The sequence below is a fragment of the Leucopleurus acutus genome (genome assembly GCF_964270905.1).
Source record: "Leucopleurus acutus genome assembly, chromosome: 16".
Classification (NCBI taxonomy): Eukaryota; Metazoa; Chordata; class Mammalia; order Artiodactyla; family Delphinidae; genus Leucopleurus; species Leucopleurus acutus.
The window spans coordinates 29,400,828-29,427,983 of NC_139158.1; the positions used below are offsets into that span (position 1 = coordinate 29,400,828).

Genomic DNA, 27,156 nt, shown 5'->3' on the forward strand with positions numbered 1-27,156 from the left:
GCTGTCCAGTGGTTAGGACTTGGCACTTTCATTGCCAGGGCTGGTTGGGGAACTAAGATCCTGCAAGCTGGGAGGCGCATGGCAAACAAACAAACAAACAAAAAACAAAACCCAAACTCTTTTGTTATGTTTCATGTAGACCTCCGGATGGGGTCTTTTATGGGGTGGCTCTGAGCTGCCTCTGAATTCTTAAACTATCCAAAATGTTAGTCCTGGTCAGAGCTGCTACTTTACTAGTCTTTGCTGTCCTTTAATGTCTATCAAAACACTAGTAGTTGTTTCTTCTGCAGGGCCAGTTTTCACAAGGCAAATTGTGTACTGCGGTTTTAATTGCTTATTTGCTTTGTTTTTAGCATTAATAAAATTGATAATGTCTAATGTTGGCAAGGGTAGAAAGAATTGGCTCATTTCAAAGATTTGTGGCACAGGGACTTCCCTGGCAGTCCAGTGGTTAGGACTCCGCGCTACCACTGCAGGGAGCATGGGTCCAATCCCTGGCCGGGGTATTAAGATCCCACAAGCCACGTGGCGCAGCAAAACAAAAAACAAAAAAATCTATTTGTGGCATAAATGGAAAATTTACAGCCACTCAGGATGCAATCAATTAAATATAGTTTTGAGGGAAAAGGGTGAAAATAAGTATTGAGAACAATGAATTTCACTGATTAAACACTCCTCTGTAGCCACCCCCAGATCACGAAACCCCCATAACCGCCCTCATTCTCTCTTCCAGTCACTTCTGCCAAAGGCTCTCCTGAGTTCTAGCACCATAGATTAGTTTTGCCTGCCTTTGAACTTCTCTTTAAATATTTATTTATTTATTTAGGCTGCGGCCGGGTCTTAATTGCGGCATGTGGGCTTCTTAGTTACGGCATGTGGACTCTTAGTTGCAGCATGCAGGCTTCTTAGTTATGGCACGTGTGATCCAGTTCCCCGACCAGGGATCGAACCTGGGCCCCCTGCATTGGGAGCTCAGAGTCCTACTCACTGGACCACCCGGCAAGTCCCTGAACTTCTCTTTAATGGAATCATACAGGATGTTCTCTTTTGTGCCTGGCTGCTTTTTATTTTGATTAAAAAAAATTTTTTTTATCGGGGTAAAATGTACATAAACATAACATAAACTTTACCATTTTAACCATTTCAAGTGTACAATTCAGTAGCAATAAGCATATTCCTAATGTTGTGTAACCATCACCACTCTCCGTATCCAGAACATTTCATCATCCTAAACAGAAGCACTGTACCCCTTAAACACTAACTCCCCTTTTCTCCTTCTCACAGCCCCTGGTAACCTCTATTCTACTTTCTGTCCCTAAGAATTTGCCGATTCCAGATGTCTCATGTAAGTGCAGTCACTTATCACAAACAACTCACGATCAACCTGTGACCTTTTGTGTCTGGCTTCTTTCACCTTTTATAAGGTCTTCAAGGTTCATCCACATTGTAGCATGTAGCAGAACGTCATTACCCCCCCTTTTTTTTTAATATGATACTTCCCAGCTTTGTTTCTTTTTAAATATTTATTTATTTATTTTGGCCATGCCGGGTCTTTGTTGCAGCATGCGGGCTTCTTCGTTGTGGCATGTGAACTCTTAGTTGCAGCATGCATGTGGGATCTAGTTCCCCGACCAGGGACAGAACCTGGGCCCCCTGAATTGGGAGTGTGGAGTCTTAACCACTGGACCACCAGGGAAGTCGCCCCACCTTTATTTTTAAAATATATTGGTGTTGTATTTTAATTCAAAGTGTATATTTTTATTTTTAAAAATTTTTTGGCCACACCACACGGTATGTAGGATCTTAGTTCCCCGACCAGGGATCGAACCCATGCCTCTGCATTGGGAGCATGGAGTCTTGACCGCTGGACTGCCAGGGAAGTCCCCAGGACTTCATTCCCTTTTTTTTTTTTTTTTCTCATTCCCTTTTAAAAAATTAGTTTTTATTTTTTTATTGTAAAAACCCTATAAAGTTTACCTTTTTTTCATATTTATTTATTCATGTATTTATTTGGTTGTGTCGGGTCTTAGTTGTGGCAGGCAAGCTCCTTAGTTGTGGCTCACAGGCTCCTTATTTGCAGCTCTCTGACTTCTTAGTTGCAGCACATGGGCTCCTTAGTTGTGGCAGGTGAGCTCCTTAGTTGTGGCTTGAGGGCTCCTTAGTTGTGGCTTGCTGTCTCCTTAGTTGCGGCACACGAACTCTTAGTAGCGGCATGCATGTGGGATCTAGTTCCTAGATCAGGGATAGAACCCAGGCCCCCTGCATTGGGAGCGTGGAGTCTTAACCACTGCACCACCAGGGAAATCCCAATTTACCCTTTTATTTCATTTTATTTTTTTTTTGCGGTACGCGGGCCTCTCACTGTTGTGGCCTCTCCCGTTGCGGAGCACAGGCTCCGGATGCGCAGGCTCAGCGACCATGGCACACGGGCCCAGCCGCTCCACGGCATGTGGGATCTTCCCGGACTGGGGCACGAACCCGTGTCTCCTGCATCGGCAGGCAGACTCTCAACTACTGCGCCACCAGGGAAGCCCCAGTTTACCCTTTTAAAGTGTGCAGTTCAGTAGTTTTTTTTTTTTTTAAATCTCTCTCCTGTCTCTACTAAACTTTTAAAACATATGCTTTAAAAATACAGTTATCATGGATAGCTTTCAAGCAAGTGGTCAGACATAAGCGGTATTGGTAATGTGGCCGAGGGATTCATTGTCCTGGACCACATCTCAGTGTCAAGTGGAACTGTATTTCACCCTAAGATTTCAAGCCTGGGTTACTGGGGAGGTGACAGACCCTCTGTTGGGGGAGGGGAGCTGGTGCTGAGGAGACAGGGGAATTAGGTTTTAGACAAGATGAATGAGGACTAGTTACTTTGGAAAAGTGAAATCACGGGGCAGTGAAACCATATGATACTATAACGGTGGATACGTGTCATCATACATTTGTCCAAACCCATAGAATGTGTGACACCAAGGAACCCATATGTATACTACGGACTCTGGGTGATAATGACGTGTCAGTGTAAGTTCATCAGTTGTAACAAATGTTCCACGCTGGTGGGGATGTTGATACTGGGGAGGCTGTGCATATTTGGGGGCAGGGAGTATACGGGAAATCTCTGTACCTTCCCCGCAATGTTGCTATGAACCTAAAACTGCTCTCAAAATACTCTAATTAAAAAAAAAAATGAAACCAGTCAGGTTAGGGATGCAGGTTTTAGGGGTGATTTTATTCATCTTTAGAGAGCCCATCTTTTGCAATAAGTACACACACGCACACTCACCCTCCCAAACACACACGTGCAACCATGGTGGTACTGGGACATCCAAGTCTTTTATTCAAGATGACAACGCTTTTTTTTTTGGTTTGCTTTGCAATCCTAACTTAGTTTTGTTTATACCGTGGAGCCGTATGAATCTCTCACTCAAAGTTCCAGGGCCTTTTGGGGCGAAACGAGAAGCTAGTGAGAACTTTCTGTACATTGAGTGGGGAGCAGAGGTGCCTGGCTATTTAAATTATTTATCCCTAGAGACTTTCGGCATCTACCAGCCCGACACTAGACTCTTCCGCTCAAGGGATGGATCTCTCTGCCTAACCCTCCACATGGGTCATGCTGGGTCCCAGAACTACTTTAGGTGGTGCCGGTGCTGGTGCGGGCCTGGAATTCCCCAGGAGAGGTCACCAGCTCTCCGTGCTTTCTGCTTCAGCTCCAACACTTCCAGGTGACATCCATCCTGGGGTCCAAGGTGGAAGTTCTGAAGGAGTCAGAGAGTTTGAGGTAAGATGCTGGGCCTTGCTCCCGATGGGGCTAGATATGTGAGCGCTGCTCCCTCTTTCAACGGCCGCCGGGCACTGGGTGCACCAAATTATATTGGAAGAACCCGATTCGGGTGACCCTGCTGCAGCAGAAAGAGGCTGTCTCTGGACTGAAGTTCAAAGAGGGTTCCACCTTTGTTTTGACCGTGTAAACTCCCAGACCAGACCATTGATGAGGACCATTGTGAGCTGTCGTGATGTGGGAGCCTTGAATGAGTCCACATTGCCTCAGGCGGCCTTCCCTCATCTGGTGGAAGGAACTCGCCCCATATTTTCCTGGCTGTCACGCCCAGCGTGTCCAGATTTTGTGTCTGCCCAGCACCCTCTGGCCTTCATCCTTAAGAACATTCTGGAAGACACTGGGCACCCATTGAGGTCTGCCCTTCTCCTTCCCCACCCCCGCTAAGATGGGGTTTTCCTGGAGACCCATAGCTTCTCCCTTCCCAAGCCAAGCTCCCCTTTGTGACCCAGCCAAGCCTGGAATTCTCCCTGGGCTGTGTTTCCCAGGGCTCCCGGCAGCGGCTTCAGTGGCCTCAAAGCTCAGTCCAGCCACCAGCCTGAGGACAAACCCATCTCCACAGATTCCTCTTCCTTTTTTATTGCAAATTCATTTGTTAAAAAAATAAAGCCTTTGTGTGGGCATACAGGGATGGGGGATGCCGCTGTGGGGGCAGATGGAGGCCTACTGAAAAGCTTAGGGTGGTCTTCTCGGAGGGGACAGCCTGGGCTATTGTCCCTGGACGCCTCATCAGAAATGCGAGTGGGCAGGGCTGTCAGCTCCTGAGAGACCAGACTGACACTAGCTATTCTGGAAGGGGCGGGCGCCATTAGCATTTCTCTAGCCTGAGGCCTGAGGCCCTGGGGGCTGCCTCCAGTGGGGGTAGGGTTGGGGGCCTCAGACTCCACTGGGAGCTGGAGAGGGGGCGGTAGCCTCCCCTGGGAGATTCAATAGGGCCACTTTTATCCCTCAAGATTCTGCTTGCTGGCTAGCTGGTGGGGTTTGGGGTTTTAGCAGTTTCCCCTTTATCGTGGGGCACCTCTCTCTTCCACCTCCATCCACTGTCCGCAAAGGTGGGCACTCCCCCAGCCCTCACCCCCGCCCTGCCCCATCCCCTCCCTCACCAGGCCACACCAGACACGGGCTGCTTGTTTTCAGGCTAGGGGTGGCGGGAAGAGAGTATTGGGCTGAACTCTGGTCCCAGCTCCTCGCAGACTGGCTGTGTGATCGCCTCCGGTAGCTCCCTCCACCCCATTTCCTCCTCTGTACGGTACTGGAGTCTCAGACACTTCCAGCTCAGGGTTCCTGAGACCTGCCCGGGTTAGAATCCCAGCTGTGGCCCTGAGCACTCTGCGCCTTAAGCTTCCTCATATACAGCGTGAGTGGGGGCTGCTTCCTCCCTGGTGAGCTGGGAGAATGAGAAGCTTTGCGATGCAGGATGCCCTTGGAAGCTCAGCTTGTTGTTTATTCAAGCTGGGTTGACACAGGTACATTTCGTCCAAGTGGCCGCAAGTTTGGGAGCAGCTTGGAGCAGAGAGTTGGCTGCCTCCTGTGTTGTTTGAGAAGTAGCTGGAGAGCTGAGCTGAGGAGGGGAAGCGAGACCATTTGGGGCGATATGGGGGTACCTGGGTGCTTCCCATGGGACTGACCTATGGGGTGGTGCGCAGGAGGGTCAGGGATGTTCTGGCCCTGTTGCGGAAGAGGTGGCCTGGGACCTTGGAGGGGTCCCCCTGACGCCTGGTCCCCCGTGCAGTGCCGCTCTGGGCCGCGTGCCGCTGCGCTTCGTCCTGCAGGCAGGGCGCGTGGCACGCCTGTGTCCTGGCCACCCCGAGCCGCGCTGGACGCTGAACGTGAAGCGCGCTGTGCTGAGCCTCCTGCAGGGTCGCCTGGGCACCCGCAGCCCCCAGACCGTCGAGGAGGTGAGGTTCGAGCCTGGAGGGGGTGGGTGGTCGAGTGAGGGGGGAGCAGGGGGCTGACTGGGCCCCGCTCGCCCAGGAGGATATCCTGGGCAGGTGTCCCACCAGGTACCAGCAACGCGGAACCAGGCTGCACAAGACCAAGGACCTGGCGCGATGCTCCCTGCGCAGGGTGCGCGCCTCCCTGCGCTCCCAGGCCCTGCCCGCAGCGGAGGTGAGTACTGTGCCCGAGACCCTCCCATCCTCTTTGCAGTGCCGCCTTCTTTCCCCTCCTCCCTCCTTAGCCCCCCTCCCTCCTTAGCCCCCCTCCCTTTTCTCTTTATTCTCTGCTCCCCTCCCCACTCCATCTCTCAGCCCTTCTGCCCGCCACTCTGCTCCCCTCCCGCTGCTTCTGTCCTTTCCCTTCCCCCCACTTCTTCTCTCATCCTCCTCTCCCTCCACCCCTCGCCCTACCCCCTCTTCTCCCCTCCTCTTCCCCTCTCCTCCTCTTGGGTCCGTAGCTCCCTGCAGGTGAAAGTGTTGTGTAAATAGTAAGCAACCGTATAAGGATAAGGGATGATCACTGCTAACACGATTAGACAAAGCCTCAGCATCTGGAGGCTGATGCAGGACTGCAGACTCTGGTGTTATTCATTTTCCAGCTGAGGCTTTATCGTTCCTCTCCTTGGGGTTACTGCTTACTGCACGTTCTTGCTTTTCTTGGCCTTCCACCTCTCTCTATGGGGAGGGGAGTGCTGAAGCTCCAAGGTAGCCCCCAGAGGGCTCCCCCGCAGCGGGCTCCCCCCCAGCCTTGGCCCTTGCTGCCGGTTTCAGGGGCCCCGGGGGGGTTCCATCACTGCCAAGGCCTGGCCTGAGCCTCTGCCTCTTCCCCCCACGGTCCAGGAGGCCTTCCGCCTGACCTGCGTCCAGAGTTTCCAGGCCGGAGTGCTGGGGGAGGCGTCCTGCATGGAGCTGGACACCGTGGGGCCCCTCTCCGGGGAGGCGAGTGCTGTGCAGATGCGGACCCTTTCCTCGCTCACCCTGCTGTATGAGATGCCCCAGGACCCAGCTGTCGCAGGTGAATGAGGGTGGGTACAGGGACCCTTAGTGGAGCCTCACAGCCTCCCCTGGCCAGAGGGGCTCAAGCAGGCCTAGGCTCCATCCCTCTGTCCCTGTCTGGACACTCTTGAACTGTTTCTGAAAGTGGCCATCGTCAGGAGAGTGAGCCTCTCTTTCTAGAAGTTTCTCTCGGCTCACATGGCCCAGGCTTGGTCTTGGCCTCCTCCCTGGGTGGTCCTCAGCGGAGATGGAATCTTCTGGTTCCCAGCTTTTGTGGGAGAATCCACCTTACATCTGATGACCTTTCAACCTGACCATTTTGGGGGCAAACTGACTCAGGTTTCCTGATTTTCTGGAAAGTTCCTGCCAACATGTAGCCTCCCCTGGAGCTTGGGTCCCTTCTATGATTTCGCACAGAAAGAAACAAGCAAGGCATGCATCTGAGGAAAAGAGTTGTTTGTTTTTGTTCTTGTTTTCCATGATGGAAAAATGGCTGTTTCCCTGAATAACGAAGTAAGGGTGGTTAGTTCTTACCGCCGACAGTTTGGAAGGATTTACTGTGGGCCGTTATCTGTGCTGAGGGCTTTATGGGGATTATTTAATTTAATTCTCATCATTGACCCCATTAGGAAGCTACTGTTATTATTAGTTGTATTTTTCATTTAAGGAAAATGTTTCCAAGAGATAAAATGACTTGTTTGAAGTCACAGAGCTAATGAGAGCTGGGACTTGGACCCCCGGGGTCTTTTCTGTAGCCCTGGTGGGTTGAATCATGTTTGCCTCGGAGGACAGACTCCCTGCCTGCACCACCCTGGGGAGAACCCAGCAGGTGGGGACTGAAGCCCTGGGTCTTCCCAGCATTCCCTCTGGCTCCACGGAGCCCAGGCTGAGATCCCAGGCTGACCTGCCCCCTGAGCCCTCCCTCAGGCACAGACACTGGCAGTGACTGGGACATCTAGTGTCAGGACCTGGTGGTTCCCCGTTGAGTGGAATGAGCTTTCCATACATACATTTTTTAAACAGCTGTAGTTGAGATGTAATTCACATACTGTGCAACTCATTTATTTAAAGTGAACAATTCAGAGAATTCCCTGGCGGTGCAGTGGTTACAACCCGGTGCTTTCACTGCTGGGGTCCTGGGTTTGATCCCTGGTTGGGGAACTAAGATCCCCGTGGCCGTGTGGCGTGGCCAGAAAAAGAAAAAAAAGTAAAGTGAACAATTCAGTGGCTTCTAGTAGAGTCAGAGTTGTGCATCTATCATCACAATCAACTTTACTACATTTTCATCACCCCAAAAGAAACCTTGCACCCATTTGCTGTCACCTCCTGTTCCCCCAGCTCCTGGCAACCACGAATCTACTCTCTTCATTAGTCCATTCTGGACATTTCATGTAAATAGAATCATATAGTATGTGACTTTTTTTTTTTTCTTTTTTCGGCCGCACTGTGTGGTATGCAGGATCTTAGTTCCCTGACCAGGGATCAAACCCGTGGCCCCTGCAGTGGAAGCGCCGAGTCTTAACCATTGGACCGCCAGGGAAGTTCCCAGTATGGGGCCTTTTATGACTGACTTCTTTCACTTCCCAGAATGTTTTCAAGGTTCATGCATGTTGTAGCATGTGTCACAGCTGAATAACCCTCCATTGCATGGATGAAGATTTCATGTTTTCTCTGTCAATCCCAAGAGGGCTTTGGAGTCAGCTTATTTGGCCATCCCTTACTGATGGGCACATAGGCTGTTGCCTGTCTTTTGCTGTTAGCAGTAACACTGCCATGATTTTCCTTATGCGTGTTCCCCTCACCTGTTGCCAGAAACATGCTGAAGGAAGCATTGGCAGGGTGAGGGGGTGGCTCCCAGGGGTCCTTCTACTCACTCTGGCTTGTCCCCCATGCGGTCATCCCTGGCCAGCACTTCCCATCTCAGATCCAGATGATGGAGACTTAACCCCAAGCAGCCTGTTGTACGAATGGGAGGAGACACCGTCCCAGGCTACGGTGGCCATGGTGGCTGCATCAGTGAGGAAGCTGTGCCTGGCTCAGACCACAAGCTTCGAGGTAAGTGGCTTCTCCAGCCACAGGCCAGAGTCTGCCTGGGGCCTGGTTCCCTGGTTCCCTTCCTCTTCCTACCAGATCCTTTACGGTCTACTTGCTCAAGATGTTCAGTATCAGGATTGCTGTGTACTGTCGGGTAGGTTGTGCACTGCACAACTATGCCTGGTTGTGAAAGCAAAGAAGGGGAAGAAATCTAGCTGGTGTGTGCAAGCCTTGGCCTAGTGCAGGTTGGATATGAGCTTAGAGGAGGCCTTTTTCTCCTCTGTCTGTCTTTGGGCAAATGGTCCTTTTGGGCTCATGGACTAACCTTCTGGACCTGACCTGTCCTAGAGATCTCTCAGGAAATCTCCAGCCATACCCAAGCCTCAGCATTGAGGAGTTTCCACCAAGTCAAAAACACATGGCCCAGGGCTTCCTTGGAATTCCCAGCTGTTTAAAGTCAAGGGGTGGAAATGATGTCGAGGTCTCATAGCTCAGAGAGTTTCAGAGGTCTCTGAGACATCTGTCTGGTTCCCTCCTTTGTGACAGTATTTGATGACAGTATTTCTGAGAGTACCAAGGCCATACTGTGATGATGTGCCTTCTCCCTGCCTGTTTTGTTCCGAGGCAGAGCCCTCCACCTGCCTGTAAGAGAGCCCTGAGGAAGGCTTAACGCCCTCCCTGGGGAAGGAAATGATGCATCTGGGCTCCGTGTGGAGCCTGCCTTCCCACGTTCTCCTCCTGATGGGACCTTCCACATCACAGGAACAGTGTTCCTATTGGCAGGGCCCTGGTTTACCTAGCCTGTGAACTCTTCGGTTTGTTCAGCAAGATGACGGGCTTACGCTGTGCCCTTATGACGAATGAGACAGAAATAGTCCCCGCTTTCCCAGAGCCTAAGATCCAGCGTGGGGGAGATGGATGGTAACCACTGCAAATGTACAAGGGTTTTAGCTGTCGATGGGCACTGAGAGAACAGAGCGGGGATGTGGCTGAGTGGCCACCTTAGGCCAGGGGTCTAGCAGGGTACACTGGAGTTGAGACCTGGGCTGGTGCCTTGGGAATCCAGGGGACTAGTGCTCCAAAAGGAGGGTTTGGCCAGGGCCAAAGTCCTGAGTCTGAACCTCGCTGGGCGTGTTTGGGGAGCACGCAGCTCAGCCTGGCTGGAGCTCGACGGTGAGGACCGGTGGGGTCAGGTCCTGCAGGGCCTCGTGGTCAGGATGCCTTCCAGAACATTCTAGGCTCATAGTAATCTTTGTTGTAACATCCCTGCCATCCACAGCTCAGGGCTGGATGTCACCAGTGACATTTTGGGGACTTTCACTGTGTCCACTATTTCTGCCCATCTCAGCGTTGCTGATGACTTCAGCGTGAGAACCCTAGCCTTTCCTGGAAGGCATTAAAGATGCTGGGATTTTTCTGATTCAAGTCCCAGGGCCTGTGTGCCGAGGAGAGAAGCATGGGGTGTTTTTACTTTGATCCCACAACAGCCTGGGAGGGTTCAAAATATACTTGCTTGTTGATTTGGGATGCCGCAAATTTATAAATGCCTGTTTCACTGGCTGCTTTCATAGGACCGAGGACTTGGGGGCTGTCATGTGCCCAGCTGGACAGAAATAGGTCGTTCCAGGTGTGGACAGGGCTGGTTGCGGCCCCACTTCTAGGCATGGTGCCAGGTGTGCCAGGCACACCCCCTGCCCTCCGGAAGCTCGGCTTTCCGGGCAGCACTTGGGTAGGGGGCCTGTCAGATGTATGGATGCCCAGACCCCAACCTTTGACGGCCTGGCCTGGCAGGTCTGGGCTGGGAACCAGGCATCTGGGTGCAAAGCTTTGTGTTTCTTGGTGTTGCTCACATGAAGTCAGTGGAGAAGGATGTTGTGAGGCCAGTGCCTGTCCGGCCCCAGCCTCAGATCCAGGAGTGCCTTTGCTGCCGGAAATGTCTCCATCCGGAATTCTCAGCACCAGAGGCCCTCATGGATGCCTCTGGCTGCGTGAGGCGAAGCGTTTAGTTCAGAAGAGAACAGGGCTGGGGGCATCCAGACTGGGGTTAGCCCCCCTCGGTCCCTGGGGGGCTGGGCTGAGATGGCTCAGACACTTGTGTCCTGCTCAGATGCAGGAAGCAGAGCCAGGTCCCACTGCACCTGGGATCATGGGCCCCAGGGGGCTGGGGAGACAAGTAGAGAGGGGAAGAGGGGTGAAGGGGGCAGGTGGGGGAGGCATGGGATGCAGTTTTAAATGATGGATGCCTGGGAAGGCCTCACGGGGGAGGTGATGTTGAGTAAGGACCAGAAGGAGGTGAGGAGTGAGTGGGGTGGATAGGGGTTTGGCGGGGGGGACTGCCAGAGGGGGCGGGCCCAGCACGTGCGCCAGGGCAGGAGCTGCACGGTAAGCGAGTTTCAGCACCAGTTTGAGTGGCAAGGAGGCCTTGTGACTGGAGCGGAGTGGGAGGGTGAGAGGGGACAGGGTCGCCCCCTTAGGGGGGCACACAGATTGCTTTTTTTCTGCCTCACCCGTGCGGTATGCGGTATCTTAGTTCCCCGACCAGGGACTGAACCCACTCCCCCTGCAGTGGAAGCACAGAGTCTTAACTACTGGACCGCCAGGGAATTCCCCAGATTGCTTTTACTCAGGGTAAATGAGGAACCTTGGAGGGTGTTGTGATCTGGTGTACATTTCAATGCTCACATTCTGGCTACGGGTGGAGAATAGACTGAGGGCCAATGGGATGTCGGGAGACAGGTTAAGAGGCTGTTACAGTAACACAGGTAGGAGGTGAAGGAGGCTTGGTCTGGGGTGATAGCGGGGGTGGGGTTGGGAGAAGAATCAGATTCAGATATAACATGGAAAAAAACATATCTAAGAATATGTTGAATATGTATAAAATATGTTGACTATGTCATCAGTAAATATAGACTAGTATATATGCACATACCGAATGCATATTGAACACTCACACATGTACACACACATTATACATTTTGCGTGTGTATAGCAGAGACTCGTGTGCAGCTGGCTGTTCACTGTTTCAGGGACCGGGAGGGAGCCAAGGCCCATGCTCATCGCTCTCTGGAATCCTTGATCTCGTGGGCCTCGCGGGAGTCAGAGAGCAGCCCCAAGGAAAGGGCCCTCAGCCCTGCGAGGTGTGGTCCAAGCCCACCAGCTAGTGGCTGACAGAGCGGGCTGTTAGTCCAGGCAAACCAGCCCACAGCAGGGATCCTCACCCTGGCACTCCTGACCCCTTGGGCCTCCTTGTGCACTGTCGGATGTTCAGCAGCATTCCTGACCATTACCCGCTAGATGCCAGCATCACCCGCAGCCCAGTCATGATAACCCAGAGTGTCTCCAGAGGCTGCCAGCGTCCCCTGGGGAGCACGGTCACCCCCACCGAGAACCGCCGCTCTGCATCCTGTGTCCTAACCTGCCTCCTCCCGTCTGGCCCCCTGACTGGGCATTTCCCCCGACAGAGGTGGCTCGGGGCCAGGCGTGCTGTGGGCCTGTGTCTCCCCTCCTGGAGACTGGCAGTGCCGGCCCCAGAGGGTGCAGGGCGGCTGCCCTGTATTTATAGTGCTAACAAGGAAGCAAATTGTTCCCACTAGGGAGGTCCCCTGGGCTGGGGGTGAATTACCAAGGACCTTGTTCCTGAAAATGGCTTTTCAGGGATGCTTTGGTGCACATCAAGCAGTGCCTTGGCCTCCCCGGGAGGACTGAGGGCCCGTCGGTTACCGGGGGGACCGACCCCGTGGGCTTCAGCTAAGAATGCCTTTGCCCCTCCCCATTGCTGATGGGCAGGAGACAAGATTGGTTTTTCAGTCTGGAAACAAAACCAGGACTCAGGACTCAATGGAGAGCAAATTCCCCAGCCTGACCCCTCCGCAGAGAGGCCCCCCGAGTTTCCACGTGGGGGGCAGCGGGCTGGGATGGCCAAGAGCCTGATGGAGTGAAGGAGAGGATGGGGAGAGAAGCAAGGCGGGTCGGGCCCCACCCCCTCCCAGGGCTGCCAGGGAGGACGCCTGGGGAGGGCACAGCTCCTGACCACCATCCAGGTTGCTCCTAATAGGACACCCAAGTCACAGATATTGATTCAGCACCGACTGTGTACAGCGAAGTGTGGACGGTGGTGTGCGAGGCTGGCTTGTACCGATTTGCCAGAGCCAATGGTTAGATTCCAGAAATCCTGCAGACTGGTTGTTAAACGGACATTACTAAAGACTAAGTTATACCGACTTACAATGAAAATGAATCATACTCGAAACAAAGGTAATGAATGCTCAAAATCATCACTACCTAGTTATCTTACTACATTTTAATCTTTGCACTGGAGGTTATTTGCATCTCCCGCAGGGTGGAACTGTGACGCAGTGTTGTGCTTCTGCACGGTGATTCCCACGTCTGCGTTCAGTGATGGCACATGGGCCGCTGGTGACGGGCTGCAGTGGGAGTATTCACACCTCGGAAACTGGCAAACAGGGCTGGCTTTTCTTTTTTCCCATGGCCTTGAGTGTAGGATCCTGGTTAAGAGTGTGGGTCCAAGTCTCGCTCTGCCACGTAGTAGCTCTGTGTCCACTGGCACCTGACTTAAATGCTCTCTGTTAAGTGAGGATAATGACGGCCCCTCACAGGGTTAAGGTCAAATGAAATGGTCCCTGTAAAGTGCCTAGAACAGCACCTGGCACACAGCTGAGGCTCCAAACAAAGTAACCGTTGTTATTATCGTTTGCATAGATGTTGTTAGTGGCGATGGTGGGGACGGGCTTCTCGCCCAGGAGGCAGGAATGACAGCCTCCTTCCTCCACCCGCAAGCCTTCCGGGATGAGCTGCTACAGCCCCTCCTGCTGTGTCTGGCTCTGGAAAGCTGTTCCTGAAGCCAACACTTGCAGCCTGAGGCCTCCCAGAGCCGGAGGCCTGCTCCTGAGCGGATGCCCAGCCAGCCCGGCGGCTGCACACGTGCTGGAGGTCTTAGAAGCAGATGTGTTCCGAGTCTAGGGAATCACAGATGATGCCCGGGCAAGGCAGCCACCAGCTGGAGGGAAACGCACCTGAGCCTGTCCGGAAGGCGGCAGGGCTCCTGGGGTAGCTGCCCCAAACTAGGCCGATGCTGGCCAGGGCCACTCTAAAGGTGGTGGTCGGCCCCAACGGGGGGCTGCTTGTGTGTCCTGCATGAGGAATTAAAGGCAGAACGAAGGGTCCCCATCGGCTCCGCCGGCAGAAGGCACACGATGGGGATGCTGCCCAGACCCTGGGGGCAGACGTGCTGGTGAGAAGGGAGGGGAGGGTGGGTTACGCTGGCCTGTGAGGGGCCTGTTTCGCGTTTGCGTCTTGCTGAGGTCAAGCTCTGTGCACGGGGACTCGGTCTCAGCTGCTCAGAGCAGAGGAGGCCTGAGGTGAGGCAAACCCGTCCCAGCAATAGTGGACCCCTGGCTGGGTGGGGTGAGGGCTCATTCTTGGCCTTCGCCAAGCGCAGCGGGAAGCCAGGACCTCGTCACTCTTTCTGTGGCTTTGGGCTCGGGCCGAGGCAACGAATCTGAGACTGAAGAGGCACCGGGGAGGGAAGGCAGGATGTGGGGCCGGCATCCCAAGCCAAGCATCTCCTGAAACCCGAGAGGTGCGGGCTCTGAATAGAGTCCTTTATTTCCTTGGGTTTTTGGAGACTTGGTGACTGTGCTGCTCAGACCTGCAGACAAGGGGCAAAAACTGCAAACCCCTGTTGATTAGCCATCACTGCTCATAACTCTGAAAAACGTTCACATATTTTTTTCATTAAAAATATCAGAAAAGATGGCTATCTCACTAACTTTGTGAAATATGCTGACTCATTATAATAACTAGATTGTAATCGTAGTGAACATGTATTGAGCTTTTATTAGAGTATAAAGCCCCCAAATGCAGATGCCGTGTCTCTTCTTCACCCGCACATCCCTGGCCCCTAAAGCATGCCTGGCATGTAGTAGGTGCCCAATAAATGCTTGTTAAATTAAAGAAAAAGAATGGGCCAGCCTGCGTGCCAGGAGCTGGGATTCAGTGGAAGGAAGCCCAGACGAGCAGCCTCATCTCTTTGGGTCTGTGACACCGTAGGCGGGAGATCCTAGTGTTTCCAGCCATGCCTGGAGACAAGGAGATGGATGAGGTGACCCTTGCGGTTGGGGCCTCTCACACTTTCCTCTCTGATTTCTAGGCCGCAGAGCTGTTCCTGACGCTGGTGTCTGAGCTCCGGGGCCTCTCTGCGGATGAGCTCATGGAACTCTGGGAACATTCTTTTTTCAAATGCCGAGACAACTGGTAAGGGCCTCTCCCCGAGTCGGGGGCTGGGCCAGGAGCTGCCTGGGGGTCCTGGTGGGCTGGGTAGTCTTGATGCTGTCCTAGGTCCCCATTGAGAGATGGATGGCGACATTTCAGCTCATCCCTGTGATACTGACTTGTCGTCCTTCAGTCTGGGGACGCCTGCCAAGAAGGCGATTAAGAGGGGAGCTTGGAGGGTTCCCACGGGGGCTTCGGGAGACTGGAGGCTGCAGGACCTGGCCGGATAAAGACAGGCATTGTTCCCTCCCCACACAGGGACCCTCTTGCTGAGAGCTGGAATTAGCATTCCAATGCGCCTTGGGTACCCTTCTCCTGGGGGTGGAGGGGTGCTGGGCAGGGCTGGGACCTGCCTGATGTGAGGCCAGCAAGGGGTGTAGAGAGACCCCCAAGCGTGGAGGGGAACCTCTGAGGACCTAACTCCATCGGCTGAGGGCTGTGCAGGGGAAAGCTTGCGGCTCCTTCCCCGAGTCCAGCTGTTCACTGGACGCGTGAGATCTGGATTTCAGGCTTGTGAGCTTTTCAAAGGCTCTCAAAAAGATTTTGAGACCTGAAAAAATTTTATCGACTTGGAACTATGAAAGACCCCCATCCCCAAATCAACATTACCAAATGTCTAATTGAATGACCACCAAACTTAGTAACTAATAATGCAGATACCTTCCAAGCGTTTTATGTCTTATTCACTCATTTAATCCTCACGCTGACCCCATGAGGTAGGTGGTTTTATTATTCCTATGTTACAGCTGTGGAAGGAAACCAAGGCACAGAGCAGTTAGGACACTTGCCCAAGGTTACACAGCAGAGTCGGGATTTTTGACCCAGGTGGTCTGTGCTGCTCCATCGAATTCTTGTGGGCTTAAAGACAAATGATATTTGACTCGGGCACATTTTAATTATCTTTGGTGTAGGAAGGGGCCCCTGAGTCTTCCTGTGGAGCTGCCTGTTCCCTTCGTGACTCACCCTACTTGTCACTCGGGATTTTCCCACAAGCCCCTGTGTCTCACTTGTCTACCTAGATGTCGGGAATCAGGGAGAGGGGAGACCCTCCCCAGCTCTAGAAGTTTCCAAGAGGACTGACACTCTTGAGAGATTTTTCTTGCCCTCACCTCCTCCTCCATTTCTGCCCAGAGGCTGGTTTTCCAAGGCCCAAATCTATGAGGAAAAGAGAGGAAACACAAGGGCAAGAGATGGGAAGGACAGGTAGGACAGTCCTCAGGTGAAGTGGCCTGTGTTCCTGAGGGCTCATGCTCATCTTGGGGCTGGTCTTGTCATCAGCATTCCCATTTTATGGATGAGCAAATTGAGGCCAGAGACTGTTTATGGGCAGATGGTGTGTGTGGAGCGGGGCACTGGGGGTGCCTGGTCCTTTGTGGCCATGGATGCCACTCATCAGGGTTGATGGGATGGGGGGGGTCCCAATCTACCCCCCCCCCCCCCGCCGCCGTGTGCCCTGCTGCCTCGTGTGACCCCAGCTCTGGGACTCCCGTTTCTACTGCGACCTATGCACCCACCCCCGTTCAGTCATCATTTTCCTGTTTAGACCCATCATTGTGCAAAGGTTGGAAACCTTTCTGGAACTTCTCAACCTTTCGGTAATCTTAAAAAAAAAAAAGGGAAAAGATCCTGATGTTGGGCTGAGAGCATTAGAGGTTTAATGGGAGGCAACCTGCTAATTGTTGATTCCTGTGCTATGCAAGGGGTTCTCACCCTACATGGTGACCATGGTTGGTTTCTGGAGAGCAGTGGGCAGGGACTCATGTCACCCCAAACCGCTGTGTCTCCAGGGTGGGCAGCACTGCAAGGGTTTAGACTGGACTGCTGGTGTCTCTGTGGCCCTAAGAGCACAGGCCCCCGGCCAGGCTGCCTGGCTCCCAGGCCCGGCTCAGCCCCTTCGCGGGGGTGTGAGTGTGGACAGGTCCCTGCTGTACCTCTCCGAGCCTCTGATCGCTCCCGGATGACCTGAGGCTTCACAAGAGATGTCCTGGAAGGCTCCTGGGGTGTGTGGGCCGCCATCATGATGTTCCCTGGGCCTCTCTCCATCTCAGGCGACCGCTGGTGGATGCCCTGCCCTCCTGTGGTACCAAGCCTTGCGTGAGCCTCATGGCGGAGCTCATTGTGTCTGGGGAGCTGGAGGCAGATGAGACAGAGGCGTGGCTCTGGTCACTGGCGTTTGTCCCGCAGCCCACAGATGCTATGGTCCACGCGCTGCTGGTGAGCCTCTGCATACCACCCCGCCCCGTGTCATCCCTCCCCTGCTCCACTGCTGATTGGATGCGGTGGGGAGGGGTGGGGGAACCTTCTGTCCTCCGGGCTTTGTGCCAGTGCCTCGTGGGACCAGTGCAGGCAGGTCAGAGAAATCCGGGTTTGAGTCTCAGCAGTGTCCCTCCCAGCTATGCGATCCTAGGCAAGTGACTTGACCTCCCTGAGCTTGTTTTCCAATCTGTAAGATGGGGATGGAGCAGTACTTCCCTCTTGGGCTCATGTGAGAAACGAGATGCTGAATGTGAAGCAGTTCTCCTGATGCCTGGCACAGAGTCCAAGCGCTTTAAATTAGAGCTGCTATTATTCCTGTAATCAAGCATATTTAATGAATCTTGAGGTTAGGAAAGCATGTGAAACTAGGCCAATAATTTCTGACAACACAAGGAGGTCTTATTTAACCCCCACGATGCCTCTATGAAGTAGGTGCTTTTATTACTCCCATTTTACAGATGAGAAAACTGAGGCCCAAGGAGGCTGGGTAGCTGGGTGATGCAGCTGCTGTGCCTTTCCCTTGGACCATGGGGGGTGTCCGCACTCAGCTGGTGGCGGGGTCACTTGTCAGTCCTCACCCTGCTGTCCCAGACTGGTAGTGGGCCAGGATTCAGAGGTCACCAGTGGGGAGTGGAAGCGGCGATGGGCCAGCCAGGGTCCCTGGACCCCTGTGCTGGCTGATGAGGGGGTCTCCAGCAGGATATTTCAGTCCTTCATGCTGGAGGGGCTCTGGCCACTCTCCAGTTGGAGTGTAGGGAGCATTCACCCCTGGCCTGACCCCTGACCCACAGCTCCAGAGTTTGCAGTGGGGCTGTTCTAGGCTGTGTGGTTGGCTCCATTCATTAGGGAATCGGGCACTGACCTGGAGTCAGATGAGGGCCGGGCCCCAAGGGGCATCACCCATAGCTCATGGCCTAGCAGGTGACACTCTGACCATAGGGACGTCAGCGCCATCCAGGGCCTACGGAGGCTCAGCCAGTGCTGGGCAGGGTCGGGCTCCCTATTCCTTCTTTGTTTGTTTGGCATGAATGCAGCGGCCAAAAGCACAGACGCTGATGCTTGATCCCTCTGCTTCAGAATCCAACCCTGTCCCTACCAGCACGACCTTGGGCAAGATGCTCCACTCTTCTGTGCCTCGGGTGCCCGTCTGTGCGGTGGGAGTAACTCGCAGGGTGATGGTGCAGACTAATGGTTGTTGTGACGTGGGCTAAGTGTCATGTACGCGCTGGTATCGCTGCTGTGACCACTTGCCAGGGACACGCCGTGAGCAGAGCAGGTGGGAGTCTCGGCTGTCTCGGAGCCCAGGATCTTCTCTCACCTGCTTCTCATAGGTTCTTATCCTGCAAGACCAGAGCTTGCACCTCTCTGGACTGTATTTGCTTGTTCTCTCAACCTGTCACAAGGATGCACATGTGCTGTGCTGGGCATGTGCTGGGGATGCAGGCTTGCTTTGTGCAGCCTGAAGCGGGAGGATGGAAGGGAGAGGGGGGTAAAAAAAGAGGGAGGGGGAGGAGGAGGGAGGGGGAGGGAGGAAGGCAAGAGATTATTATTATTATTATTATTTTTTGCGGTACACGGGCCTCTCACTGTTGTGGCCTCTCCCGCCGCGGAGCACAGGCTCCGGACGCACAGGCTCAGCGGCCATGGCTCACGGGCCCAGCCGCTCCGCGGCACGTGGGATCTTCCCGGACCGGGGCACGAACCCGTGTCCCCTGCATCAGCAGGCGGACTCCCAACCACTGCACCACCAGGGAAGCCCAGCAAGAGATTATTTTAATACACTTTTTATTTTAGGATAATTTTAGATTTACAGAAAAGTTGCAGATAGTACAGAGTTCCTGTACACCCCTCCCCACTTCCCCCATTATTAACATCTTAAATCACCAGAAAGTGTTTACTACAGCTAAGAAACAGACCTTGCTACCTTACTGTTAACCAACTCCAGCTGTTCAGATCCTACTGCTTTTTCCACTAATGTCCTCTGTCTGTTCCAGGGTCCCGCCCAGGGTCCTATGTTGCAGTTAGGGGGTGTGTGTTCTTACATTTTAAACTATACATTCAGGAGACTGCCCTGCTCTTAAGTATCCAGTTTGATGTTTTCGCATCCGTGTTCACCTGTGTAACCACCCCTGGACAAGATATAGGACATTTCCAGCTCCCAGTTGGTGACCCCAAAGGTCATGGTGATTCTGACTTTTCTGGCCATCACTAGGTTTTGCTTGCTTTTGACATTCACACCCGTGGGCTCGTGTGCATCTGGAGTTTGGCTTCTTTCTCCCGCGTTCTCTGTGAGATTCTGTCCGTGACGCGTGTGCATGCACACGTGTGTGTCGGGACTTTGTTCTGTTGCTGGGCTGTATTAATGGTGTGTTTTGCTGAGCAGAAGTTCTTCATTTTGGTGAAGTCCAGCTGATCAGTCTTTTCCAGCTAGTGCTTCACCTCCCCAAGGTCATGGTGCTTCCTATGTTTTTTTTTTTTCCTACCAGCTTAATTGCTTGGCGTTCTGGGGAGGGTTGGTTTGGATATGAGGAACTGGGTTTGGGACAAGATGAATGCGTGTTAAAGTCACATTGGAAAAGTGGTTATAGGCTTAGGGATGATTTCATCTTTCCATCTTTAAAGATTAAAAAAAGAGAAAGTTGAATATTTGAAGCAGACTTTTAATTGAATTATTTTTTTAAAATACTGTTTTATTTATTATTTATTTATTTATGTTGACTGCACTGGGTCTTAGTTGTGACATGCGAACTCTTAGTTGCTGCATGTATGCGGGATCTAGTTCCCCGACCAGGGATCGAACCCGGGCCCCCTGCGTTGGGAGTGTGGAGTCTTACCCCCTGGATCATCAGGGAAGTCCCGAACCAAACCTTTTTAAGTCAGAGATTTTGGCATTAAGATCTGGTGTTCTGACTCTTGTGAAATTGAGGGAGGCTGGCAGTTCTGGACAGACCCCCAGGGCAGCCGTCAAACAAGCAGGGTCATTACTGTCTGGACTCTCTCAGAGCCCAGGCCTGACACTGGCCCAGCTGTCCTGGCCCTGTAGCTCCCAGGTGGGGCCTGGCTCCCAGCAAACCAAGTGGCTCCAGCTGTCCTGCCCTCCCCACAGAGCCCTCCCAGGCTTCTGGCTCCACCTTTGGCCCTGGGAGGGCCCAAGTCTGCCCTGCCTTCCTGCTGGCAGCCTTCCTGGGGCAGAGCGGGCAGAGGTGAAGGCCTCTGGCAGGCAGGAACCCTCATCCTGCAGGTCTGAGTGGCTTCTCTCAATCTTTTCATAACCCCTGAGTCCCAGCCGAGCCCTGCTTTCCCTCCTCTGTGTTAAGAAAACAGAGTGTTTTTATTTGCCAAATCTGGAATAACATTGCACATGCTTTTCCAAGCCACAGGTCCCCGTTCCTTCCACAAAGGAAACACACACACACATACACACACACATACCAAGACTCACATATGTATACCCTGAAGATGGCTACATGGGAACATATGGGGACACACACCCACAGGAGGACACATATCCGCACGTACCCACATATTGAGACATATTGAGGCATACACACCAAGGCTCACACGTGTACCTGGACATGCAGATGTACTCACACAGACATGCCATACATGTACACACACACACCAGGACACTCACACACAGGGACAAGTAGGGACATCCACCCACACCTGGACACCTCCCCCCAGGATAAACTGGGACAAGTGTGCATTCACACACTGGGACTTGCATGTGTACATATGGGGACACACCCACGTCAGTACATGTGCACACACACATCAGGGCACACTCGAATGAGTGCACACACACGCATTGGGACATGTGCCCTGGGATATGCATGTACACTGAGACACGTGCACACCTACCCAGGAATGCACACACCCACAAACACTGAGATTCTAAAACACACACACACTGAGATGCACGCACACAGATACCCTTGCGTGGATACACAGACCTGGTTAAGACCATGAACCCAAGGGAAGAAGAGCTGGTGCAGAGGCTGTATTTCCCCCAGGCTGCCAGGCGGTCCCTGCTCTGGGCTGTAGGAATAATCGAGGCCACTGTCTGATGCCCAGTGCCCGGGTCTGGTTTTCACAAATGAGCCCAGAATATGTATTTTGAGAAACAGTGAGTGCAGGGGGAGTGCCCAGCCTGGGAACCAGACCCTACAGGGTCAAGTTTGGCTCTACCACTTTCTGGCTGAGTGACCTTAGCCAAATTACTTAACCTCTCTGTGTCTCAGGCTCTAAGCAGGTGACATGTGTGCCCTGTTAACAGCAGAGCCTGGCACATAGGGAGTGCTGTGTGTTTATTAAATAAAATACGTCTTTCTTGGTTTTCCTCCGAGAGGCCTAGAGCCAGCGTTCCCCTCTTCTGAGCCCCCCACCCCCCATTTTTGTCTTCCTCTCAGCTGAAAGCTTCAGTGCCCTAGGGTAAGGGTGGCTGAGCGTCTGGGGGAGCTCTGCTGAGCAGCTGGAATGACCCTCCTCCTACTCAGCCTGGGCTGAGTCCCTGCCACTGTGAGGCCCCCGGAAGAGAGGGGCCTGTTTGAGCTGGGTGGGTTGGGCAGTCTGACCCCCAAAGGAGGGCTGGGTCTCCTGCTCTTCAGGGAACCAGACCGAAAAGGGCCCCAACATGTGCTGTGGGAGAGTCTTGATTTTCAGGTAGTTGTCGAGCTGATTGATAAACATAGCCATTATTAAAAATTAAATGATCTAAGCTTGCAGTTAGAGAAATCATATTAAAATAAAGGTACGAGATGGATAATTTATTATTCATAGTTGGTTGCATGGGGTCTCTGTTGCAGTGAGCGGGCCTCTGATTGCGGTGGCTTCTCTTGTGGAGCACAGGCTCTAGTCGGGCGGGCTTGAGTAGTTGTGGCACCCGGGCTCAGTAGTTGTGGCACCCGGGCTCAGCAGTTGTGGCGCGCAGGCTCAGCAGCTGTGGCGCATGGGCCTAGCTGCTCCGCAGCATGTGGGATCTTCCCAGACCAGGGCTTGAACCCGTGTCCCCTGCATTGGTAGGTGGGCTCTTAACCACTGCGCCACAAGGGAAGCCCCGAGAGATGGATAATTTCTAATGCTCTTACTATGCGGTCCCGTGTCCACACCCTCAGGCTTATTTGCATTGCTTGTGTCGTGTGTGGACCAGTCACAGGAGGTGTGCCTGCTGCTGACTCCCCATCTCTTCCCAGATCCCTTGTAGTGACTCAGCTCAAATCGCCAGGGTGGGAGCATTTACACCATGGAAATTGGCAAGCACTATACACAAGGGACTTTCTTATTTCCTGGGTCTGTTACCAAACTCAGGTTCAGCTGCTCACCACTAAAAAGCCAATAATTCGAGAGGCAAGTGTCAGTAGAAAGGAAAGTTGCTTTAATCAGAAAAGCCGGCAGTCTGGGGAGAAGGTGGGCTTGTGTGTTGAGACCAACTCTGAAGATTCTGCTCAGCCATGACAGTTTTTAAAGGGAAACACGGGGGGAGAATCTCAGTGAATCACTGGGGCAGGAGATTGGGTTCTGCATTGTTCTGTGCATGCAGACTGGCTGACTCTCTCTTCAGATGTTATCTTGCCCGCGTGATCTGCTCGCAGGACTCCTTAGGGGGCTGTTGGGGGTAGAGAGCTAGTCATTCTTTGTTCTTACTTTCTTCTTCTTTTTATCTAGGAAAAGAATAGACAGGTTAGGCAAGGCACGGTGTGCATTCAGAAAAGCGTAAGTCAGGAGGAGTCCGTTTTAACCGCTTAGTGATCTCATTCCTATAATTAGGCTTTTAGGGTTAGAGGGGGGACAGAAATGGGTGAACAGGAAAGGGGCAGAAGAGCTGCTTTCATCAGTAGGTGGGCTGGGCAGTTGCTCACCATTTACGCTAATGCTACTGGCCGTGCCTTTCCATTTGGGTTCTTTTGGATTGGACCCAGGGCCACCTCTGTTAAAGACAGTCTCCACTCAGAGCACATCCTTTCCTCTTTCCACCTTTTTGCCCAACTTCCTATCAAGACCCTGGGAGAAGAGCAAAGCCAATGCTGGGTGCCCTCAAGCCCCCACCAGGTCCAGGACAGCATGGTCCCAGTCGCCCCAGCTGACAGGCGGGAGGTACAGTGGCCTGGGAGCTCTCTCAGCCCTTGCCCGTTCATCCCTCTCACTCCGAGAACTGGGGGCGGGTGATGCTGCTTGGAGAAAACCAGCCTGGCTGGGCGGCAGGACACAGCTTGTCTGCTTTCCGTCTCCCCTGCTGTAGACAGGGGACTGTGACCACTACTTGGGGATCCTATGGTCCCAGAAGAGATGATTGGTCTCTCGTGTGGCTTTACAGAAGGGCATAAAAAGCTGGCTTACTTGTTTTGCCCATTGATCACAGAGAGAGAACTTTGGTTTTATTTCTTACACGTTTCATACATCTCGGGAGGTGGCAGAGCCGTGCCACCCACCCGGGGTGGGTCCTGACACTTTGTCGGAGGTTCTTCACCATAGTCCACCCAGAAGAAGCTCACCACCCCCACCCTGCCCCCCCAGACTGGTGATGTAGCCCAGGGTCTCTCAGCCCTGGCACTGTTGACATGTGGGGCTGTCCGCTGTCTTGGAGGACGTTTAGCAGCATCCCGGGTCTCTGCCCACTAGATGCCAGCAGCACTGTCCCCCATTTGTGACAACATCCCGTCTCTAGACATTGCCAAATGTCCCCTGTCCCCACACCCTGAGGTGTGGTTCTCCATCCTCCATGCACATGAATGGTCATCTGGGGTGTTTTAAGAAATGCCCCATGCAGGTCCCTCCATGGACAATTTATTCAGACCCTCAGGGGTGGGGGGCCGGGGCCTCTGTATTTTTAGGAAGCACCCTAGATCTGCACATGGCGAGACCTGTGAAGGACCCCTTACCAGGCTTCTCGGCTGGGGTCGGGGGGCCGGTTTCTGTCCCCAGCCACTGCTTCAGACCCCGGAGGCCAGCCCCAGCGCCTTCCTGGGCATCTCAGCTCTGGTGCATAACCTCTGTGTGTCTCTGGACGGGCCCTGCGGGCAGCTGCCTGGTGTTGGCTCCCTCATGAGGATCCTGGAAGACGCCTTGGGTGCCAACTGCACCTTCCAGGAGCCCTCAGATGCTGACCAGGTGAGGACAGCCCCATCCTGGGCATGGCCCCTTGATGGGGTCCCTGTCAGGTGGGCGAGCTGTAGCCTGAATGGGTGGGCTGGGCGTACCCATCAGGCCTCAAGGCCCCACCACCATCTTGTTTCAGCTCCAGCTCGTGCTGAAGGCCATTGGCAATGCCGGCCTGGCGGCCGTAGCTCTCACCCCCAAGCTGAGCACTTGTGCGTCCCTGAGGAGCTGCCCCCCTGAGATCCGGCTGGGGGCCATCCAGGCCTTCCGGAGGGTTCCCTGCTCTGCAAACGTGAGCTTCTGCATGTTATTTCATTGTGGTTGGCATTGGGCAGTAGTGGGTCTCAAACCACTGTTCACTTCTTTATTTGCTCATTCATTCATCACATGTACCGAGCACCTGTTATATGCTGGGCACTGTGGTAGGTACTTGCGTGAACAGGTGTCCAGGTCTCTGTTCTCATAGAGCCTGTGTCTATGTGGGAGGCATATATTTATCAAATAAATATACAAATAAGTATATGATTACAAACAAACTATATATAAGCCACCTGTGCTGCAAACGCTCTGGTTCAGGGCTTGGCAAGACATGGTCCATCGTCTATATCCAGCTTATTGCCTGATCTTGTATGTAAAGTTTTGTTGGAACACAGTTGTGCCTGTTCATTTATGTGCGGTCTGGGCTGCGTTTTTGCTACGACTGCAGAGTTGAGTAGTTTGCAAGAGAGACTGCATGGCCTGCAAAGGCCAAAAAAAATTGACTATCTTTCCCTTTACAGGAAAAGTTTGCTGACCCCTGTACTAGCGGGTCCTGTCTCACTTAGAGTCAAAGCCAGAGTCCTTATAATGACTTATCAGGACCTGTGGTCTGACCACTGACCCACTAGCACCTCTTGGCTTCACCTCCTACTTCCCTCACCACCCCCACACTCCTCATAAGCCACACTGGTCTCCCTGTCGTTCTTCAAGCCTGCAGGGCTTACTTCTGTCTCAGGCCATTTGCACGTGCTCTTCTCCCTTCCTGGAATTCCTTTCCCCTGTATACCCCCAGGCTTTACTCCTTTACCTCTAGAAGGCCTTTGCTTAGGAATCGCTTTGCTGTCAGTCTTCCTTGGCTATTTCACCTGAAATGGACCTCTTCAAGCCCCCCACGCCTCCTGCTTCCCCATTTTATTTTTCCCTCTTTAGCAGTTATTATCACCTAACGTATTATATATTTCACATATTAACCTTATTTAGTGTCTGTCTCTGCACTAAAATGTAAGCTTCAGGTGGATAAAAGCTCGGTTTGTCTTGTTCATAATTGGCACCCAGCACCTCGCACCTTGCCAGGCACATAATGGGTGCTCAGTAAATATTGCTGCATGAGTGGATGGGTAAATGGCTGTGCTATGAAGGAAACCAACAGGTGATGGGGCAGAGAATCACGGGGTAGGGGAGGTGGCTTGCTTAGGAAGGGGGGTCGGGGACACCTCCTGTGTGTCCGTTGCTGTGCTGTGCTGTTCCTGTAAATGAAGTTTTCTTGGAATGCAGCCACGCCCACTTGTCTATCCCTTGTTACCTGTGGAAATCGATGAGGCTCTGGCTGGCCTGTGGGAGGATGGGGATTAGCAGTGACTGGGGAACCTCCCACCTCCCACAACCGGGCCACAGGTGAGAGTGTCTAGAGCAGCTCTGGAGACGTCAGGAGAGCTGGGGCAGGGCATCGGGGCCACCTGCTGGAGCCAGTGCAGATGAGGGGACATCGTGCTCCTGGGTGGAGGTGGGTGGTCCCTGAGTGATGACTTTCCCCCTGCCCGAGGCAGCGATCCGTGCTCTCCAGCCTGTACCAAAGCCCCGAGGAGGATGCTGAGATCCGCATCAATGCCTACCTGGCACTGATGAGGTGCCCGGACGAGGAGGTGTTTGCCCAGGTGCGGCGCACCCAGGCAGGAGAGCCGTCCACCCAGGGTGAGCAGCTGCAGGTCGGGGTTGGGGGGCTGGGGCTGGCCTGGTGCCACCTGGTGGGTGCAGGGGTTCAGGGGCGTGCTCACGCTCCATCCGTCAGGTGTTCTGTCCCCTTCCCGTTCCCCTTCTCGTAGCACACTGTCTGGACAAGTGGCCTTGCATGCTCCCCTCCCCCACGTGGCAATTGAACAACCTTGGAGAAGTTGGTTCTCTGTGGTCCTCAGTTTCCTCATCTGTAAAGTGGGGTGGAAGTCGCTGAGTTCCCTTCTAGCCCTGGTCAGGTCATGGCACAGTACCTGGAGGAGAGACTCGAGGCAGAGGAGGGACAATGTCTCCGAATCTCAGATCCCTTGTGGGGTCAGAGAGTTCCCTTTAAACAGGTGGAACTTCAAAAAATAGGTTCAACTAATTTTCAAAAAGTTTTTACATAATGTACAGTGAGTTGACATAATTTTCAGTGAGCTGAGAGCCTGGGGCCTGCCAGCCTGGGTTCAAATCCCAGGTCAGCCACTTTCTACCTGTGTGCCTTTGGACAAGTGACTAAACTTTTATGAGCCTCCATCTTCATCTGTGACATGGGCATAATAACAATACCTCCCTCGCAGAGGAAGCATAAAATGAGTTGGTACAGGAAGACATTTAGAACATTGTAAGAGCTGTGTGCACAGCTGTTACTTTTAATGTTATTATCACCATTGTTATTAATGCTATGTAGCCAAAATTTCAAAGCAGATGGCAAAATATAAATGGAAAGTTAAAGTCTGCCTTCCG

General features: G+C 53.1%; 1 protein-coding gene across 1 annotated transcript in view; it reads left to right on the forward strand.

The window, feature by feature from the left end:
* Window positions 1-27,156, forward strand: part of LOC309973479 (uncharacterized protein) — a gene marked incomplete at its 5' end in the record, with an annotated part of 144,882 nt that overhangs the window by 7,045 nt on the left and 110,681 nt on the right. Inside the window, 10 exons of the mRNA XM_082857772.1 lie at window positions 3,702-3,772; window positions 5,562-5,727; window positions 5,804-5,947; window positions 6,610-6,781; window positions 8,687-8,817; window positions 14,966-15,069; window positions 17,136-17,301; window positions 24,265-24,450; window positions 24,578-24,730; window positions 26,244-26,388. Of these exons, the coding sequence (XP_082713898.1) occupies window positions 3,702-3,772; window positions 5,562-5,727; window positions 5,804-5,947; window positions 6,610-6,781; window positions 8,687-8,817; window positions 14,966-15,069; window positions 17,136-17,301; window positions 24,265-24,450; window positions 24,578-24,730; window positions 26,244-26,388 (1,438 nt within the window). The remainder of the gene's footprint in view (window positions 1-3,701; window positions 3,773-5,561; window positions 5,728-5,803; window positions 5,948-6,609; window positions 6,782-8,686; window positions 8,818-14,965; window positions 15,070-17,135; window positions 17,302-24,264; window positions 24,451-24,577; window positions 24,731-26,243; window positions 26,389-27,156) is intronic.